This window comes from Pygocentrus nattereri, chromosome 2, assembly GCF_015220715.1.
Source record: "Pygocentrus nattereri isolate fPygNat1 chromosome 2, fPygNat1.pri, whole genome shotgun sequence".
Classification (NCBI taxonomy): Eukaryota; Metazoa; Chordata; class Actinopteri; order Characiformes; family Serrasalmidae; genus Pygocentrus; species Pygocentrus nattereri.
In genome coordinates this window covers 14248941-14267872 of record NC_051212.1, presented here as the reverse complement: position 1 = coordinate 14267872, position 18932 = coordinate 14248941, and the positions used below count along the sequence as shown (strand labels likewise).

The following is an 18932-nucleotide window of genomic DNA, read 5'->3' as shown; positions in this document are numbered from 1 at the left end:
GGATAAATTAAAGTAAATCTACAAAGAAGGGTAGAAGTTATTAGGGTTAGGGGACACTTACATATAGTTAATGTAGATGTTACAAAACTTATTTTCTTCAATAAAGAAAATTATTTTTATGAGGATCTGAAACCACGTAGTGACAAATCTGCAAAAATAGAAAAATATGAGGATGTAAATACTTATTCACTGCACTGTAGCTTGTAAGGTCAATATTTGGAAAACAATGTTTTAAAGGATGTAAGTACTTATCCTTGGATGATTTATCCAGATGATGACACTCGGGAGTTTTTCCTTTCAGTTTTCCTGAATTGTATTGTTTTCCGTCTCTCTCTCTCTCTGTGACGTGTGCTGTGAGTGTAAGAACACAGGAAGTTGATTGTTGAACGCACTGCTCAGTCAGTCAGTCAGTCAGTCAGTGAGTCATTACGGGGACAGTATGGAGTTCAGGTCTCTCTCTGTGATACTCGGTGAGTAAATGTTCTCTATGTCTTCATTAGAGTGAGAGCTGCTGTATGAAGTTGTTAATATTCAGTCTGAGGGCTCTGAGATGATCAGCTTCTGTGGGATTCAGTAACTGTATGTAGTTCAGATGGTTTACAAGCTTTTCTGTCATGCTGAATTCAGAGTGTGGAGAGTTTCAGTTGGAGGTCCTTTGACATGTTTATTAGAAAATGATATGAGCTCTACTCTGCATTGTGGGTCATTATCAATGAACATGTATTTGTGTGTCAAGTCATGAGGTTAATAATTAGTAAATTATTATTTAATTAAAATAGACAGCTCACGTCTGAGTGACTCTTAAATGACTTTAAATAATAAGTCATGGCCGAAAACTGAACTCACTTTTGTGTTGTTGATTAATAATGCCTTTGGTGATGCGTGTTCCTCATTCAAATTCATTGGATACAAATTTACATATTTGTTCCATTCATTTTTTTCTTAAGTTGAAGTTTGCGTGACTTATCAACCTTTTCTTTCATTTTCTGTCATACAGCATTTTATTAAAATATTTGAGAACTGAAGCAATCCAAAAACAACCCTCCCCCATCTGACCGGTCCATTCATCCCCTTCATCTGTACTTTACATCACTGACCAAACAATAAAAAGATGTTAAGTAATAAAATGAGTGAACACATTAAAATAAAGATGCTGGCTTATATAATGTGCTTCATACCCTTTGCTTCAATCTTTTCACCACATTAAACAAACCTGTCTCCACGTCTGAAGAGTAGATGCTCCAGCATTATTGACTGTAGCTGCAGCTGATTCTAACAGTACTGTGGTCATGTAGCAGAAATAGTGTCGTACACTAAGATTATGTGGGAAAAACATCAAGGTGCAATGATTTTTAGCAGATGTTAAACCAGTGATCCAGATCTTCTTTAGTTTTCCTGTCAGGGCTAAACTATAGTCTTCATTAAGCAATAATACAGTTGGATCCACAGAGAGTTCTTTCCCAATCAGAGCAGATATGTTAGTAACATTTATTCAGAAGACATGAAGATCCTCACATCCCACAACATCTGCAGTATGTTCCCAATTGTTTCTGTTGTGGGTGACGGTTACAGCCAGGATTTAAAGCAGCTTTTATAAGCATTACTGTGGTATCCAATATACTCACCGGCCACTTTATTAGGTACATCTTTTCGGGTTTTTTTTTTCAATTTCGTATTTTTCAATTGTTTGTTAACACAAATAGCTATTCAGCTAATCACATGGCCGCAACTCATTGCATTTATGCAGGTAGAGGTGGTCAAGACAACTTGCTGAAGTGCAGACCGAGCATCAGAACGGGGAAGAAAGGGGATTTAAGCAACTTTGAACGTGGCGGGGGGGGTTCTTGGTGCCAGACGGGCAAATGACAAAGTAACTCAAATAAACAAACAGAATCTCTGAGGAACGTTTCCAACATCTATTAAAGATGTTTAGAATTAAGGCAGTTCTGAAGGCAAAAGGGGGTCCAACCTTTAACTAGCAAGGTGTACCTAATAAAGTGGGCAGTGAGTGTAATCTGTAATGATATTTAAAATGGATCATTTGGAGAAGTTTTCAGGTCTTCAAATCTGTGTTCATCTCGTTATTTCATTGATTATTTAAAAGACCTTTAACCCGAGCAGGTATATTGGCAGGACATTGTGTTTCTTCCTTGGTAAGAAATCAATTCTGTTGTGAAAGATGAGTTTATCGCTCCTGCTGGTAAAGCACAGTGTGTCCAACCTGTAACACCATAATTCAGTAGATCTTACTGTAGGTTCATCATGTATTAGTGACAGTATCAGCGGTGGTGGTCAGTGATGCTGTGGACATACTGTGAGACTCTGCAGTGTTTTGCCAGTGCTCCGTGATAAACGTACTGATGTGCTGAATTTACTTTATTCAGATTAATATAATATAAGGTGAATGTTGCTGCAGTGGGACACTTTCAGAGACATTACTTTCTCCAGTTCAGCAAACCTTTATAACAAGCTCAACATCTCCTTTACAGAAATAATACAAAAGAAATAAACAAAGGCAGAACGATCTTCTTAGAACCTCCAGATGTTTCATGTGATTCTGTTAAAATGGGAGTCACAATTTACAGTATTGTTAAAATTTACAGTCAGAGTGCAACACTTCATTTCTTTAGCCCATTGGTCATCAGACTGGTCCTCAGGTCTGTGTACCTTCATTTGATTTTCATTTCAAAATCCAATATTTAAAAATGGCAAAGGGGTCAATTCTGGCTTTGACAGTTATTCTCAGTCGAACAAGAAATAGCTTCATTTTACAATTTCACAGATTATAAAATCAAAAACAAACAGCAGTGGAATAAAGGCTTGATTTTTAACTGCTTTAAATTAACCAACAATAAACCGCAGAGTGCACCCATCGGTCGCAGGAGCTCAGAAATCAGACTGTCATGGTTAAAGAATGATGAGGACAGCATTAGTTTAGATTAGATCTGGCATTGTGGGAGGCTGTGTTACGTTTTATATGTGTTTTTTTTGTATAAAAACTGCGCCATCATGCAACATGACTCCACACCCATGAACCTCGAATCATCAGATAGTCTCAATATTGAATCCCCAACACAGTTCAGATCAGAATAAACCATGCACAACAATAAAACTCACATTTGTAACGGAGTTTAAACCAAATAATTATACTCAATTAATAAATTAAAAGCATTAACTGGTCAGTCCGTTGCCAAGCCTCTCTTAATTGACTGCAGCATGTAGGATCTTATATATACGTGAACAAATGGATGTACTCTACTATCCCCAAATGGAGAAATATTCCTATAATAGCCTTTAAGTGAAAGCAGACTAAAGTGTATCAACAATAATGACTATAAATAAACATACATATATTTCGAATGCAGGTATTTGTTAAGAGTTTGTGGATAAACCGCACTGGCCTTGATCAAACTGGATTTAGGAGCTGCACACGCTGTCGTCAGCAAGCCTCAATCCGTGTGATGCACTGGCCAGCTGCCTTCTCATCTGCGCCTCCTTCTCCTGCTCCTCAACTCCCCCACACCATCGGTGGATGAGGGAAGAAACAGACAAGAATTCAGTATCTTATAAGCCCACGAGGTCCAATAAGCCATTCAATATGATTTGCGCACTTAGGTCATTTTTATCTATAACAGACGTTTTCCTCCTTTAAACACCAAGTTATAATTTCATACCAGACATCTTCAATATAGAAAATTTAGTTTATTCATAATAATAATAATAATGATGATAATAATAATAATAATAATAATAATAATAATAATAATAATATTATCTTAAATAGTATATCATACCCACAGACTGTATTTCCTAGTACTATTTTCTTTGATTTATTTTATAGTTATATTTATTATTATAAATACTTGTTTCTTTACTCACGCACACATAATATCCTCACTGATCTCCACACACACACACACACACACACACACACACACACACACACACACACACACACACAGCAAATTCACAAAAAAAAAAAAAAAAAAAAAAAAAAAAAAAAAAAAGCACCCGGCAAATTCAACATCCTAAAAACACAAACACTTACTCCTAAATCCTCAAAGTCGACTCATTCATACTTTTCCTATAATGTACTTTATCCGCCGCTCCTTTTTCTTATTGCTCCTTCTAAATTTGTGCCACCTGCTGAGGTGCAGATCATTCAGTGAAAAGCTGCGTCAGACACTGTTCGTCAACTAGTGATCGAGTGGGAACTGGTTGTGTGTTGTGTTGCAGTTCAGTAAGACTCTTATTTTGAATTAAGTGTCCTCCCGCCCTCTCTTGTTGTTGCACACTGCAAAAAGTGAGTTAGTAAAGAAACAGACCAGCTGATCCACACTGCGTCCTCGGTCTCATTTATTTACTAGTGTTGTATGAAGACGCTACGCTTTTTTTTTATCTCCTTTTAAATTTTAATTTACATAAATTTTATTTTATTTACATAATTACATTTTTCTGTATTTTTTCATTTGTAAAGCACTTTGAATGACCGTTGTGTATGAAAGGTGCTATATAAATAAACTTGCCTTGCCTTACTCACCAGCATACAAACAAACTACACCATTGTTTTTTTTTTTCAGCCTTGACACCAGTCTCCACCCACTCCATCCTGCCTGCACCCTCTTCTTCACCTCTTTTCTGCACTGTCCATTGCTCTGGATGGTTGCCCCAAGATATTTGAAGTCATCCACCTTTACGACCTCTACTCCTTGCATCTTCACCTTTCCACCTCCCTCACACACATGTATTCCTTCTTGTCTCTACTGACCTTCATTCCTTCATTACAATGTTATCTGCAAACATCATGGTCCATGGAGCCTCCTGCCTGACCTCATCTGTCAACATGTCCATCACCATTGCAAAGAAGGGGCTCAAAGCTGATCCCTGATGTAACCCTACCTTGACCTTGAAACCATTTGTCACTCCAACTGCACACCTCACCACTGTCTCACTATCCTCATACATGTCCTGCACCACCCTAACATACACTGCTCAAAAAAATAAAGGGAACACTTAAACAACACAATATAACTCCAAGTAAATCAAACTTCTGTGAAATCAAACTGTCCACTTAGGAAGCAACACTGATTGACAATCAATTTCACATGCTGTTGTGCAAATGGAATAGACAACAGGTGGAAATTATTGGCGATTAGCAAGACACACTCAATAAAGGAGTGGTTCTGCAGGTGGGGACCACAGTAACTATGCTTTCTGGCTGATGTTCTGGTCACTTTTGAACGTTGGTGGTGCTTTCACACTCATGGTAGCATGAGACAGACTCTACAAGCCTTTCCATTCTTCATCATTTTTAAAATTGCCCTCACTTCCACCTTACCAATTCTCTGCACTTCCTGATCCACCATCACTCCCCCCATTGTCCTCCTCTCTCTCTCGTTTTCCTCATTCATTAGTTCTTCAAAGTACTCCTTCCATCTACTCAACACTCTCTGTTCACTCACTAGTACATTTCCCTCTCTATCCTTTATCAGCCTAACCTGCTGTACATCCTTTCCAACTCTATCTCTCTGTTTAGCCAAACGAAAGTCCTTTACTCCTTCTTTACTGTCCAGCCTCTCATAGGCCTGAGCCTTTGCCTTTGCCACCCTTCTTTTTGCTATGCGACTAGCCTCACAGTACTCCTGCCTACTTCCTTCCTCTCTCTGGTTATCCCACTTTTTCTTAGCTGCCTTCTTCTGAATACTCTCTTGGACTTCCTCATTCCACCACCAACTTTCTTTGTCTTCTTTCCTCTGATCAGACGAAACACCCAACACATTTTTGCCAGTTTCTCTCACCACCTTAGCTGTAGTTTCCCAGTCCTCAGGTAGGACCCCCAAGGGCCTGTTGCAATTTTTCCCTGAACTGCCTGCAACCTTCCTCCTCCTTCAGCTTCCACCATCTAATATTTGGCTCGGTCTTCACTCTCTTCCTCTTCTTTGTTTCTAATCTCATTCTACAGAAAAGCACCCTATGCTTCCTTGCTACACTTTCCCCTGTTACCACTTTACAAACTCCAATCTCCTTTACGTGGCATCTCTTGCTAAGGATATAATTCACCTGTGTGCACCTCCCTCCACTCTTACTTGTATATAAAAAGGTTTATTACAAAAGAAGATCGGCATCATGGATTGCCTGAGAGAGGGTTCAACGCCAATATGAAAACTCCTCTGAAAAACAGCTCTGACCCCATGCTTTATATAGGGTGGTTGTTTTCGTGAAACTAAGGCACAACATATGGAACTTCCATCCATCATCCATCATTGTTGCCTGCTAGTCCAAACAGGGTCACGGTAGCAGTTGGGAGAGCAGAGAATCCCAGATGACCCTGTCCCTCGCAACTTTCCCCAGCTCATTCCCGGGGACCCCAAGCCGCTCCCAGGCCAACTTGGAGACATAATCCCTCCAGCGGGTCCTAGGGCGATCCCGGGGTCTTGTCCCGGTAGGCTGTGCCTGGAACACCCCCACCGGGAGGCGTCCAGTGGGCATCCGTATCAGATGCCCGAACCACCTCAGCTGGCTCCTCTCAATGCAGAGGAGTAGTGACTCTACTCTGAGCTCCTTCCGGATGACCGAGCTCCTCACTCTATCGCAGAGCGTGTAGCCCACCACCAGACGAAGAAAGCTCATTTCCGCCACTTGTATTCGCAATCTCGTTCTTTCGGTCATTACCCACAGCTCATGACCATAGGTGAGGGTTGGGATGTAGATCGACCGGTAAACAGAGAGCTTCACCAAACCAGAGGCTCAACTCCCTCTTCACCACTACAGTCCGGTACAGTGACCGCATTACTGCTGCCGCCTGTCCCAGCCTACGGCTGATCTCACGATCCCTCTTCCCGTCACTCGTGAACAAGACCCCAAGATACTTAAACCCCTCCACCTGGGGCAGGTCCTTTCCCCTTACCTGGAGTGGGCATGCGATCCTTTTCCGCCAAAAGAACATCATCTGCAAATAGCAGAGACGCCACCCTCCGGCCTCCACACATAATGCCTTCCTGACCCCGGCTACGCCCGGACACTCTGTCCATGAATATCATGAACAAGAGTGGAGACAGAGCACAACCCTGGTGAAGACCAATGCTAACCCTGAAAGAGTCTGACTTAATGCCGAGTATACGGACACAGCTCTCACTCCGGGAGTACAGAGATTGGATAGCCCGGAGTAGTAGCCCCGGCACCCCATACTCCCGGAGAACCTCCCACAAGATATCTCGAGGAACACGGTCATAAGCCTTCTCCAAGTCCACAAAACACATGTAGACTGGGTTGGCAAACTACCATGCCCCCTCAACAATCTGTGAGAGGGTGAAAAGCTGATCCATTGTTCCATGGCCGGGACGGAATCCACATTGTTCCTCCTCAATCTGAGGTTCAACTATCGGTCTGAGTCTCCTTTCCAGTACCTTTGCATAGACTTTCCCCAGGGAGGCTGAGCAGTGTGATACCCCGATAACTGGCACACACCCTCCGGTCCCCCTTTTTAAAAATAGGGACCACCACCCCAGTCTGCCAGTCCAAGGGTACAGTTCCCGAGGTCCATGCAATATTGCAAAGGCGTGTTAGCAATGACAGCCCCACAATATCCAGAGCCTTAAGCACTTCTGGATGAATCTCATCCACCCCCGGTGCCTTACCACTGAGGAGCTTACCAACTACCTCAGTGACCTCCACCAGGGAAATGGAACTTGACAATCCAGACGCCTCTGGCCCTGACTCCCGTGAGGGAGGCACGTCTCCCGGATTAAGAAGTTCCTCAAAGTGCTCTTTCCACCGACCGACAATATCCTCATTCGAAGTCAGAGTTTCTCCACCCTTGCCGAATACAGCTTGGGCCCAGCTGCCCCGACCCCTCCTGAGTCGCCGGACAGTTGTCCAGAACCTCTTTGAGGCCGAACCAAAGTCTTTTTCCAAGGCCTCACCAAACTCCTCCCATGCCCTGGATTTTGCTTCAGCCACCGTTGCAGCTGCCACCTTTTTTGCCTGTCAGTACCTATCTGCTGAATCGGGAGTCCTTCGGGGAAACCAGTCCCTAAAGGCCTCTTTCTTCAGCTTGACGGCCTCCCTCACCACCGGTGTCCACCAGGAGGTTCTTGGGTTATCGCCCTGACAGGCACCCACAAGCTTTTGGCCACAGCTACACCTGGCAGCTTCCACAATGGAGGTTTTCAACAGGGTCCATTCAGACTCCATGTCCCCTACCTCCTCCGGGACATGAGAAAAGCTCTCCCGGAGGTGGGAGTTGAAATCAGTCCGAACAGGGGCCTCTGAAAGTCGTTCCCAGCACACCCTCACTATTCGCTTGGGCCTACCGGGTCTGACCATCAGTCTTCCCTGCCATCTGATCCAACTCACCACCTCTCTTCACCCTAGTGTCCAGAACATATGGTCCCAAGTCAGATGAAACGACAACAAAGTCGATCATTGACCTTTGACCCAAGGAGCTCTGGTACCATGTACACTTATGAACATCCTTGTGTTCGAACTTGGTGTTCGTTATGGACAATCCATGCCTGGCACAGAAGTCCAATAACAACTCGCCATTCAGGTATAGATCGGGCAGGCCGTCCACTCGCTCCAGGAAGGCTGAATACTCTGACCTGTTGTTTGGTGCATACGCACACACAGTCAAAGTTTTCCTCTCTGTGATTTTAATTCGCATTGAGGCAACCCTCTCATCCACCGGGACAAACTCCAACTGCTTGGTCACCAGCCGGGGACTTGTGAGTATCCCCACACCCGCCCGGCGCCTCTCACCTTGTGCAACGCCTGAGTAGGAGAGAGACCAACCCCTATCCAGGAGTTTGGTTCCAGAGCCGACACTGTGGGTGGAGGTGAGCCCAACTATATCTAGTTGGTACCTCTCAACCTCCTGCACAAGTTCCGGCTCCTTCCCCCACAGTGAGGTTACATTCCATGTACCAAGAGCTAGTTTCTGCTGCAGGGGCCTAGGCCAACTACGGCCTCCCCGCAATCTCCCACTGCCAATATGGCACTGCACCGCTCCCCCATTCTGGACCTTGCGGGTGGTGGGCCCACATGGCCTCCCCACGTTGCCTCTTCGGGCTGAGCCCGGCCGGATTAGGTGGGCTGCCCGGCCACCTGGCGCTCGCCATAGAACACTACCCCCAGGCCTGGCTCCAGGGGTAGGTCCCGGTGACCCTTTCCCGGGCAGGGTACACGATTTATGTACAATATTCATGGAGAATAAACTTTGGATCGTGTTAGTCTGGGTCTTCACTCCAGACCTGTTCGCCCTGGGAGACCCTACCAGGAGCATATTGCTCCCGACAACTTAGCTCTGAAGATCCCTAGACCACACAAGCCCTTCCGCCACGACAAGGCCCCGATCCAGGAAGGGCATATGGAACTTATTTATTTGATCTCATCTGTCTGGTACTGAGAGAGAGGGAGCGAGGGGCCCATCACCCAGGGGATCTTGACCTTTAGAACAGGGCCCCTTAACTTAGACAAACATACCAGCCTCATAACGTCGAATATCATAGAGCGCCACAGACACCACAGCCCAGAGGGAGCGGAGCTGAACCTCAGTGCTAATGGGCTGCCCTGTATGAGCTTTTTCTGCAGGCATCAATAAAGAGTGCTTCTCCAGTAGAACGACAGTCTCTCCTGAGTCTCCTTCACCAAGAGGCTACAGTACTGGTCATTATGACTGAAAGACAGAATGGAAAATTTAGTGCTGACATGCCTGTAAGATACGTGCACACACAGAGGGGAGTTTGGGACAACACCGACAGAAAACCTCTTAAACTTGAGCAGCTGATCTGGGGAGCACAAAGCCCCCATCGGATGGTGGGAATTCAGTTTCTTCCCCATATCATTTCTTTTTGTATATTTGACCTGTACAAACTATGTAAGTGCTTATACAAATGAACAGAAGGTACACAGAGCCTATAATGACTTAACTTTTTTTAGAGATTTTTTTATGTTTTCCTCACACAGTAACTCCTCTGGCGACACATTTAAACTAGTAGCCTCGTCAAATTCTCAGATCACCAGCGAGGCGTTGGTTAAAAACATTTTTAAAAATTTATTTTAATTGTAATATGTATTAAAATTATATTTATGGCTGATATCCAAGTGTCTACAGAAAAAAAAAAAAAAAAAAATCTCAAACCAAATCTGTCCAGCTAGCAAACAAATGTCTGGATCTCCTTTTACCAGGCATGAAAATCTATTTGCCAGTAGTTAATACTGATTATTGTAATCATTACTGTTGATAAATATTGCATTTATTGATTTATTTGAAAGCATGTCATGACAGAGAAGTCTTCTTAAAATGGCTTGTGTGGCCGTCCCAGTTTAACAGTAATACTGTATCAATCCACTACTGGCTGTCGCTGCCCCTGAGGGGCTCAGGAGTTGTGGCCATGGGAGCGGCCACACAGAAAAAGCCTCCTAAAAAGGAACTGTAATGTTTGAATGTCTTTGTCGGTGTAAAGATGCGTGTTATTTGTGGCTTATTGCATATTGGGCTGTTGTGTTTTGAGGGTTGGTCACCGTGAGGGTGAAGTTTATGGCTGTTGGTGACCTCTGCCTTTCTGCTGTGGCACTTCTTGTGATGGTAATCATGGCGTTCCCTCAGTCTTGTTCCACATTGACAACCTGGAGGGCCATTGTCCAGCAGAGTTGTGATTAACCTACACAAATACACCTGATTACATTTATCTGTTAATTGCCTGGTTTGGAGGGTGTGTTCAAGTAAAGAAAACTAAACTGTGCTGAATACCATCCAGGACTGAAGTTCTGCAGCCCTCCTCAATTCAATTCAAGTTTATTTGTATAGTGCTTTTTATAACAATGTTGTCACAAAGCAGCTTTACAGAAGTTTGAAAACACACAGTTACAACATATATCCCCCAGTGAGCAAGCCAGAGGCGACGGTGGCAAGGAAACTCCCTCAGTCTGGAGGAAGAAACCTTGGGAGGAACCAAGACTCACAAGGGGAGACCCATCCTCCTCTGGTCAAGCAGTGTTTACAATTTAATAAGCTAAATACCAAATAAAAGCTAAGAGGATCTCTGAAGACGGGATGGTAAAGCTTTAGAAACTGCACTGGTAGAGGCAGTTTCTGACGGAGTCTTTATGAAAAGTGGGAGTGAGCTGAAACCGTCCCATCCTATCTCAATGCTGGTGCATCTGGATGGCACAGTGATGTAATTGAGGGTGTTGCACAGGAGAGCAGGTTGGTGATGGTAAGGAGGAGGTCCTGATGGTCAGACTTCAGCAGGATGGGAGGGCAGTCATTATCTCAGGAAGAGTAAAGAGACAAAATTAGTTCTGGTCAGGAGTATGACTAATAAATAGGATTCCCCCAGAGTGTGGTTGGTGACTCCGGCAGATCTAACTATAACAGCACAGACTAAAAGGAGAGAACCAGAAGGTAGCATAGATATGAGAGTACCCTGAGACACTGGGATCCCCCCACTCCACTGTCAACAAACCTGTGTGATTGCGTGAAGTGGTGGGTCAACAGCACCAACATCACAGTTTACCATAAGCCTCTATGCCCATGAACCCCTGTATCTCCTGCCTTTATCTAAAGGGGAAGACTAATTATCAAAATCTAAACTAAACAAATGTTTTCAGTCTAGACTTAAAAGTTGAGACTGTGTCAGAGTCCCAAACATTAACTGGGAGATTATTCCACAATTTGGGGGCTTTGTAAGAAAAAGCTCTTCTACCCATTGAAGTCTTCTGAATTTTAGGAACCAGTAGAAAATCAGCATCCTGTGAATGGAGTAAGCGAGGCGGTTCATAATGAGAAATAAGATCTTGCAGGTATTCTGCTGAGAGACCATGCAGGGCTTTAAACGTCAATAAGAGAATTTTATAGTCAATACGGAATTTGATAGGAAGCCAGTGTAATGCTGATAAAACTGGTCTGGTGATCAAATTTCTTGGTTTTAGTGAGTACGCTAGCTGTAGCATTCTGAACTAATTGAAGTTTATTTAGGTTCCTGTTGGAGCATCCTGACAACAATGCAATACAGTAGTCTAGCCTTGAAGTTATAAAAGGCATGAACCAATTGTTCAGCATCATGTAGGGATAATGCATTTCTTAACTTTGAAATGTTTTGGAGGTGAAGAAATGCTGTCCTTGTAATATTACCTATGTGTTGATTAAACGTTAGATCTGAATCAATCGTCACACCAAGATTTTTAGCTAATGAACCAGGTATTGCAGAGAAGTCAGCAAGATTTAACTTAATAAATCTGAGCAATTATTCTGAGCAGCCTTTGGACCAAGAAGGAGAACTGTTTTATCAGGGTTTAAAAGAAGGAAATTCTGCAGCATCCAGTTTCTTATATCTTTTACACAATCTTCTATTTTATTTAATCTGGATTTATCTTCTGGTTTGCCTGATATGTACAGCTGTGTATCATCAGCATAGCAGTGGAAACTAATTCCATGTCTATTTATAACTAAGCTTAATGGTACCATGTATAATGTAAATAACAGAGGACCTAAAACAGAACCTTGTTCAACTCCATATTTCACTTCTGTATAATTAGATGATGCATTATTTAATTGTGTAAACTGAAACCGGTCAGTGAGGTAGGACGTGAACCAGGATAACGCTATTCCTCTAATTCCAACCATGCTTTGTAGTCTGTCTAAAAGAATAGAATGATCTATAGTGTCAGAAGCTGCAGTTAGATTGAGCAGTACCAGCAGAGATACGTGGCCTTGATCAGAGGATCATTTGTTATCTTAACTAGAGCCGTCTATGTGCTGTGTTGGGGCCTAAAACCAGATTGGAATTTTTCATACATCTTGTTCTTATGTAGACAGGAACAGAGTTGCTGGGCTACAGCTTTTTCTAAAATCTTAGAAATAAATGATAAGTTGGAAATGGGTCTGTAGCTTGACAATTCGCTGGGGTTAAGATTTGGCTTCTTTATCAAAGGTTTAATCACTGCTAATTTGAATGATTTGGGTACATGTTCTAGGCTAAGAGAAGAATTAAATTATTAACTAACTAATTAACTTCTCTATGCTGATGTCACAAAATTCGCTCTCATTTTGCTAATCTGACAAATGGCAAAGTGGGACAAAATAAATTAAATATAAGGAAAGTCACGTATGACTGCGTGTCCTCCCAGAACAACACCAGCATCATCAAGTTCGCTGATGATACTACAGTCGTTGGAGCTACACACACACCCCTGTATGTTGGTGAGACAGAGGTGGAGAGGGTGAAAACCTTCAAATTCCTCGGCATCCACATCAGTGAGGATCTCACCTGATCTCACAATACACACCTCATCATCAGGAAGTCCCAGCAGCGACTGTACTTTCTGAGAAGGCTGAGGAAATTTGGCATGCCAGCCAAAATTCTCAGCACCTTCAACAGGAGTATGATCGAGAGTGTTCTTACCAGCTCCATCACTGTCTGGTATGGAAACTGCACTGCTCAGGACAGGAAGGCTCTCCAGCGTGTAATAAAAACTGCCCAGTCCATCTCAGGAGCAGCCTCTCTCACACTACAGGACATTTATCATACCAGGGTCATCAGAAGGGCACAAAACATCAGGGACAGTACACACCCCCAGCACAGACTCTTCACACTCCTACCTTCAGGCAGACGTTACAGGAGTGTAAAGTCCAGGACAACTAGACTGACCAACAGTTTCTATTCACAGGCCATCAGGCTGGTGAACACCTCACTAACTACCTCTTCCCCCCTCCCAATCTGAACTGATTTAACCTTGCACTCAACAACTTCACCTTACCTGCACTGTACTGCTTCTGTTAGAACAATATTGTTTACATCTATTACTGCAAAGAGTAATATTGTTTACTGTTTACTTCTGTTTTCATCTGTCACTTGATGCACATTATGAACAGCTGCTACACTTATTTGCACATACGCACGTGTAACTTTAATTTTATTTCAACTTCGCACATACTGTACACTTTTTTTGCTTTTACCTTTTACTATGGCTTTTAGAGTTATTCTTATATTTTCTTTTTTTTATTCTCTTAAGAGTATATATGGTGAATGGAGGAACAGCAAAGTAAGAATTTAATTGTAACAATGCCTGTTCTGCTGTGCACATGACAATAAAACTCTTGAATCTTGACAAATGTTTTTCTACATTTTCTGCTACTCTTTTATATCCCTGTGCTGTAAGTAATTAGAAAGAAGAAAAAAAAAGGGGAACAATATTAAGTGTCCCACTTTACCAATAAATCACTGTATTATATTACAGAGTCTTTGTGTAACAGAGGCTGAGGCAGGGTGCAAGTGCGAAGTGACTTCTTTCAAGATTCAGACAATGTTATGACCACCTCATTGTTTCTACGCTCATTGTCCATTTTATCAGCTCCACTTACTATATAGGTTCACTTTGTAGTTCTACAATTACAGACTGTAGTCCATCTGTTTCTCTGATACTTTGTTAGCCCCCCTTTTGTTTTTGTTTAGAGGAGACATGACAGAACAATGCCTCTACAAGTGCTCCTGAAGTGCAAAGATGGTGGGTCTGGACTATAAGGAGGCACGGTCCCAGCCAACAGAAAGTCCAGAGGAATGGGCAATCCATTAACTGGATCAGATGGGACAGGGACAGGACCAGCACTGTAGACTGGTAGAGTCAGTCACTAGGAAACCAGCTCTGGAGAATTTATCCTAAAAGCGGGCACTGGAGCAGCTCAGGAAGCCAGCACTGCAACATGAGGAGCCCTCCACAGGAGCTACAAGCCAAAAAGCTGACAATGGAGTGCCTTGGTAAACCAGTACCAGATCAGAGCTCAGCACAGGAGATCATGACAGCGAAACAACTTTAGCAGCTCTCGGAGCCGCTCGAGGTGTAGGAACAGGACCATAAGCAACAACAGAAACAGAAGCCACCCAGGGCACAGGAACAGGAGACACATGGACTAGTGTGTTAGAAGACATGGAGACCAAAGACACGTTAGGAGATGCTGAGACCATGGGCAGGTTAGGAAACTCTGAGGCCTTGCGGTCAAGGAGCTTGGAGGTTGTACTGAAATCCTAGAGTGCAGGCTAAGCTGCTCTGCTGGAACGTGCTGCAATGTCCAGGGAGCCAAGTGGCCTGCTGTTATGTCCATGGAACCAGGCAGGCTGCCACGACATCCACAGAGCCAGGCAGGCCTGCGGCAATAGAGTTCCACTCTGTCTCCTTATCTCCAAAACAGTAGGCAGAACTTTGACCTTCTGCCACAGAGAACTCTGTATCCACTGTGTTCCCCATCATCCCACCTGGCAAAACAAGGACTGGTGAGATATCCTTACAGCACCCCCACAGCACGACCCCCAAAAGAAATTTCCTGTGGAAACCTCCTCCTCCTCCTCTGTCAGTGGGTCAAATGTAGTACTAGAAGATACCCCAGAACTTCAATGATTTCTCCTATGACACACATGACCCTTTGCACTGTGTAATAATCTGTGAGTAAATGTCCTCTATGTCTTCATCAGTGTGAGAGCAGCTGTATCAAGTTGTTACTGTGCTTCTGTGTGTTTTGGTTACTGTAGTATCTTCAGTGTCCCTCCACAAATACTGGCATCCCTGCTAATCATGAGCAACATGACCTGTAAAAACAATTACTTTATGATTTATTCAAAATATTAGCAAAAATCTTCTCTATTTAAGATCTAATCATTCAAAGAAAAATGAAATCTAAATGTATAAAAAATTCTTAAATTCATGTGTGCCACATTTATTGGCACCCCTAGAAATCTAAATGAAGTTTATTCTCATTCATATTTCATGCTTTAAATTGCACCTGAGTGATTAGGAACACTTAAATGGTCAGCCTTTGCTTCCTGTTTCACTGGGGAACATACAGGAGGTGGAACACAGTCATCCATCACTTTGAGAAAGAGAATCCAGCAACAAATGTGCAACAAAATGTTGAGCTCCACCAATCAGGAAATGACTACAAAAAATTAGCTTAACAGTTGTAGCCTATATTCACTATCATGGAAATAATTAAGAAGAATTAAGAAAACAACTGGAGATGTTAAGAATCTGCCAGGAAGAGGACGTATGGCTATACTGGCACTATACAAAGTGAGGAGAATGGATGACATGGACAAAGAATCTCCAAGGGTCACTAAGGGAAACTGGAGACAACAATTAGTTCTTGCTATCAGATCTTCCCCAAACCACAGTAAACTACCACCTATATAACCACATGTAGTTTGGGGGCATTGCTAGAAGAAAGCCTCTGCTGTCAAGGACCAACAAACTCAAGCTTCTGTTTGTCAAATGTTACTAGAACTTTCAGTGGTGTTTTATGGTCAGATGAGACCAAACTAGAGCTTTTTATCCACAAGGTGACCAAAGGTGAGTTTGGTATGAATACAAAAAATAGCCACGCAGAAACCTTTCATCTGCACTGTGAAGCGTGATGGTGGATCTGTGATCCGGTGGTGCTGTTTTTCTTCCAAAGGCCCTGGACAATAAGTTGGATACAGGGTTATGGAGGACTTGGCTTTTAATTCTTAAACTGATCAGAACTTTCTGGACAAAGTTAAACATTTGAGTTAAATACAAAGAATCTCCAAGCTCCAGGATGTCAACTGATTATCTGAGTGATCCAAGGACACACTCCCCACCCCCTCAACTGCCCCCTTTTCCACCTCAGAACCAGCTTCCCTCCCAAACAACCATGTACTGAACCACTGATGTACTGAAGGTCACAACAGGTAAAACACCTCAAGGTGGTGGAAATGAAGAGGCAGGAAAAGGACAAACAAAAGAAATGCTGAAAGCAGCTCAAACAGAGGTTGAACTACGAAGGTGAAATAAAAGAATGAGAAACCAAAAATTCACTTCAGCTGGAAGCATGAAGGGAAGGTAGACTTTATGTTGCAGTTGTTGTCTTTTCTATAGTTTGGAGCATTTAGCAGCTCAAGACTCCTTTTGTATTTTCAGTAGTTGTGGGGCAGACAATACTTTTTAGCCCTCTTTTCTTCTTTCTGTAGTTTTGGGGCAGTTTCTTTTTTTCAGCCCTCTTTTCTTTTTTATTGTTGAAATGCCCACCTGGGCTGCGTACTGCACTGATCACCCCTCTAGAAAGGTGTAACAAAGAGCTACTGTTTGCCACAACCTTAAGTAGGGAGTCCGCAGGTGTGTCAGGTTGGACCTAATCAGCCCGAAGGTTTCTGGGAATTGGAGTTCCCCGAACTTATGGCCTCTTGCTGTCATCGCTCTCTGATTGCAGCTGGCAGTGCAGGCTGGGCACCTTGCTGCTGTCGCCCTCTGCTGGCAGCTGGTGGTGCAGGCTGGACCCTTACAGTTTCAAACTATGTTCAGCTCAAACAACCATGCTCAAAAATCTATGTATGTGACGATGTCCTATGGTGAATTTGAGCAGATATGCAGGCTAATACACACACACACACACACACACACACACACACAAAATATAATGTCCAAAGGGGGAAAAAAAGTTCTCTCTCTCTCTCTTTGCACTTGGTTTCATCAGTTCATTCACAAAGTTTTTTGGCCAACAATAGTTCGTTCTGAAAACTGTGAGCATAGTCTAGAATTTCAGACAGAAGTAAACAGCGCCAACACGCCATCATCGAAGCTGGCCACAGTGGCCCATTGTGAACTGCAGCCTGACCACACCAGTTAAGCACTGCGAGCCATGAAGGGGTGCCAGTAATTGTCGCGCACACATATTTAAGAAAATGATTTATTTTCTGATTTTCTTTTTTCAATCACTGTACTTCAATAAAGGGTTAGATGTTTGTTAATATTTTGAATAAAAGATCAAAAATATAAGCAATAAAGAATGTTTTACAGCCTGTTTGGCTCATGTTTACCAGGAGTGCCAATATTTTAGGACACTGTAGGTCTGAATGTGCTTAGACACCGGCATTAATTAAAGGGGGTGTTTCTGAAAATGATTGAATGTGAACTAAAATAACAGCAGCTGTGTGAATGAAATTATACTGGGTTCTCACTGAGAAGAGTGTCTGTCAGTGTACAGCAGTGCTGTGTCTGTATCTGAGTGGTGTGAGTGATACAAAACATGTAGCTTTTCATTTTGGTGCTTATAGTTGTATGCAAAAGTTTGTACACCCTGGTCAGATGACGTTTTGATGACTTTCTAAATGAATAAAAGTCAGCACATCCTCTACAGAAACACACTTAAATATGACATTTTTCTGCACATTTTAGTGTGAAGTTTCTGTTTATTTCTTGAGTTTAATATTTTGGAAAAAAAGGGCAAAAAATGTAAAGTGTGCTATAACTTTTTCACAGGAAACATTTTATGTTTTGCTTGTCATTTCAATGTGTTAAATTCAGAAAATAAACATTAAGTATGAATAATTCTTCTGATGGTAAACAAATGCACCATCATCTTTTACAATTGATATTTTATTGAGAAAAGTCACTGATCTGACTTTTTTTCCACTAAACAGGATGTTTGTGAACTTGTTTGCTGCACTATAATATTAATGCATCATATCCTCTGTTTCTGTCTCTGCTTTAGTGCTGACTGTCCTCATCTACAGTGGACAAACAGGTAAATATTTGATGTGTATATGTGAATTATTTAATTTACATTCATAAACATTTTATTTTACATTTGGATATGCTAAATTGCCCCTGGGTGTGAGTGTGTGAGTGACTGTCTGTGTCTGTCTGTCTGCCCTGCGATGGACTGGCGACCTGTCCAGGGTGTATCCTGCCTTCCACCCGAAGACTGCTGGGATAAGCTCCAGCAACCCCCAGCGACCCTGACGGAGAAGCGGCTTAGAAAATGGATGGATGGATGGATTTTTAACCTTTCCTTTAATGGATGATTTAAAAAGTGGCTCAAATCAGGGAAATAATGTTTATATGTTTGTAATAGTAAATTAAGCTGATCATGTTGATGTTCAGTAGATCAGTGTAGATCAAAGACGTCCGTCCGTCCGTCCGTC

At 42.7% G+C, this 18932-nt stretch overlaps 1 protein-coding gene across 1 annotated transcript in view; it reads left to right on the top strand.

The window, feature by feature from the left end:
- The first annotated feature begins 439 nt into the window (after window positions 1-439).
- The window catches only part of LOC108417305 (leukocyte immunoglobulin-like receptor subfamily A member 3), a 118694-nt gene continuing 100201 nt past the window's right edge, over window positions 440-18932 (top strand). Inside the window, exons 1-2 of the mRNA XM_037534678.1 lie at window positions 440-470; window positions 18500-18532. Of these exons, the coding sequence (XP_037390575.1) occupies window positions 440-470; window positions 18500-18532 (64 nt within the window). The remainder of the gene's footprint in view (window positions 471-18499; window positions 18533-18932) is intronic.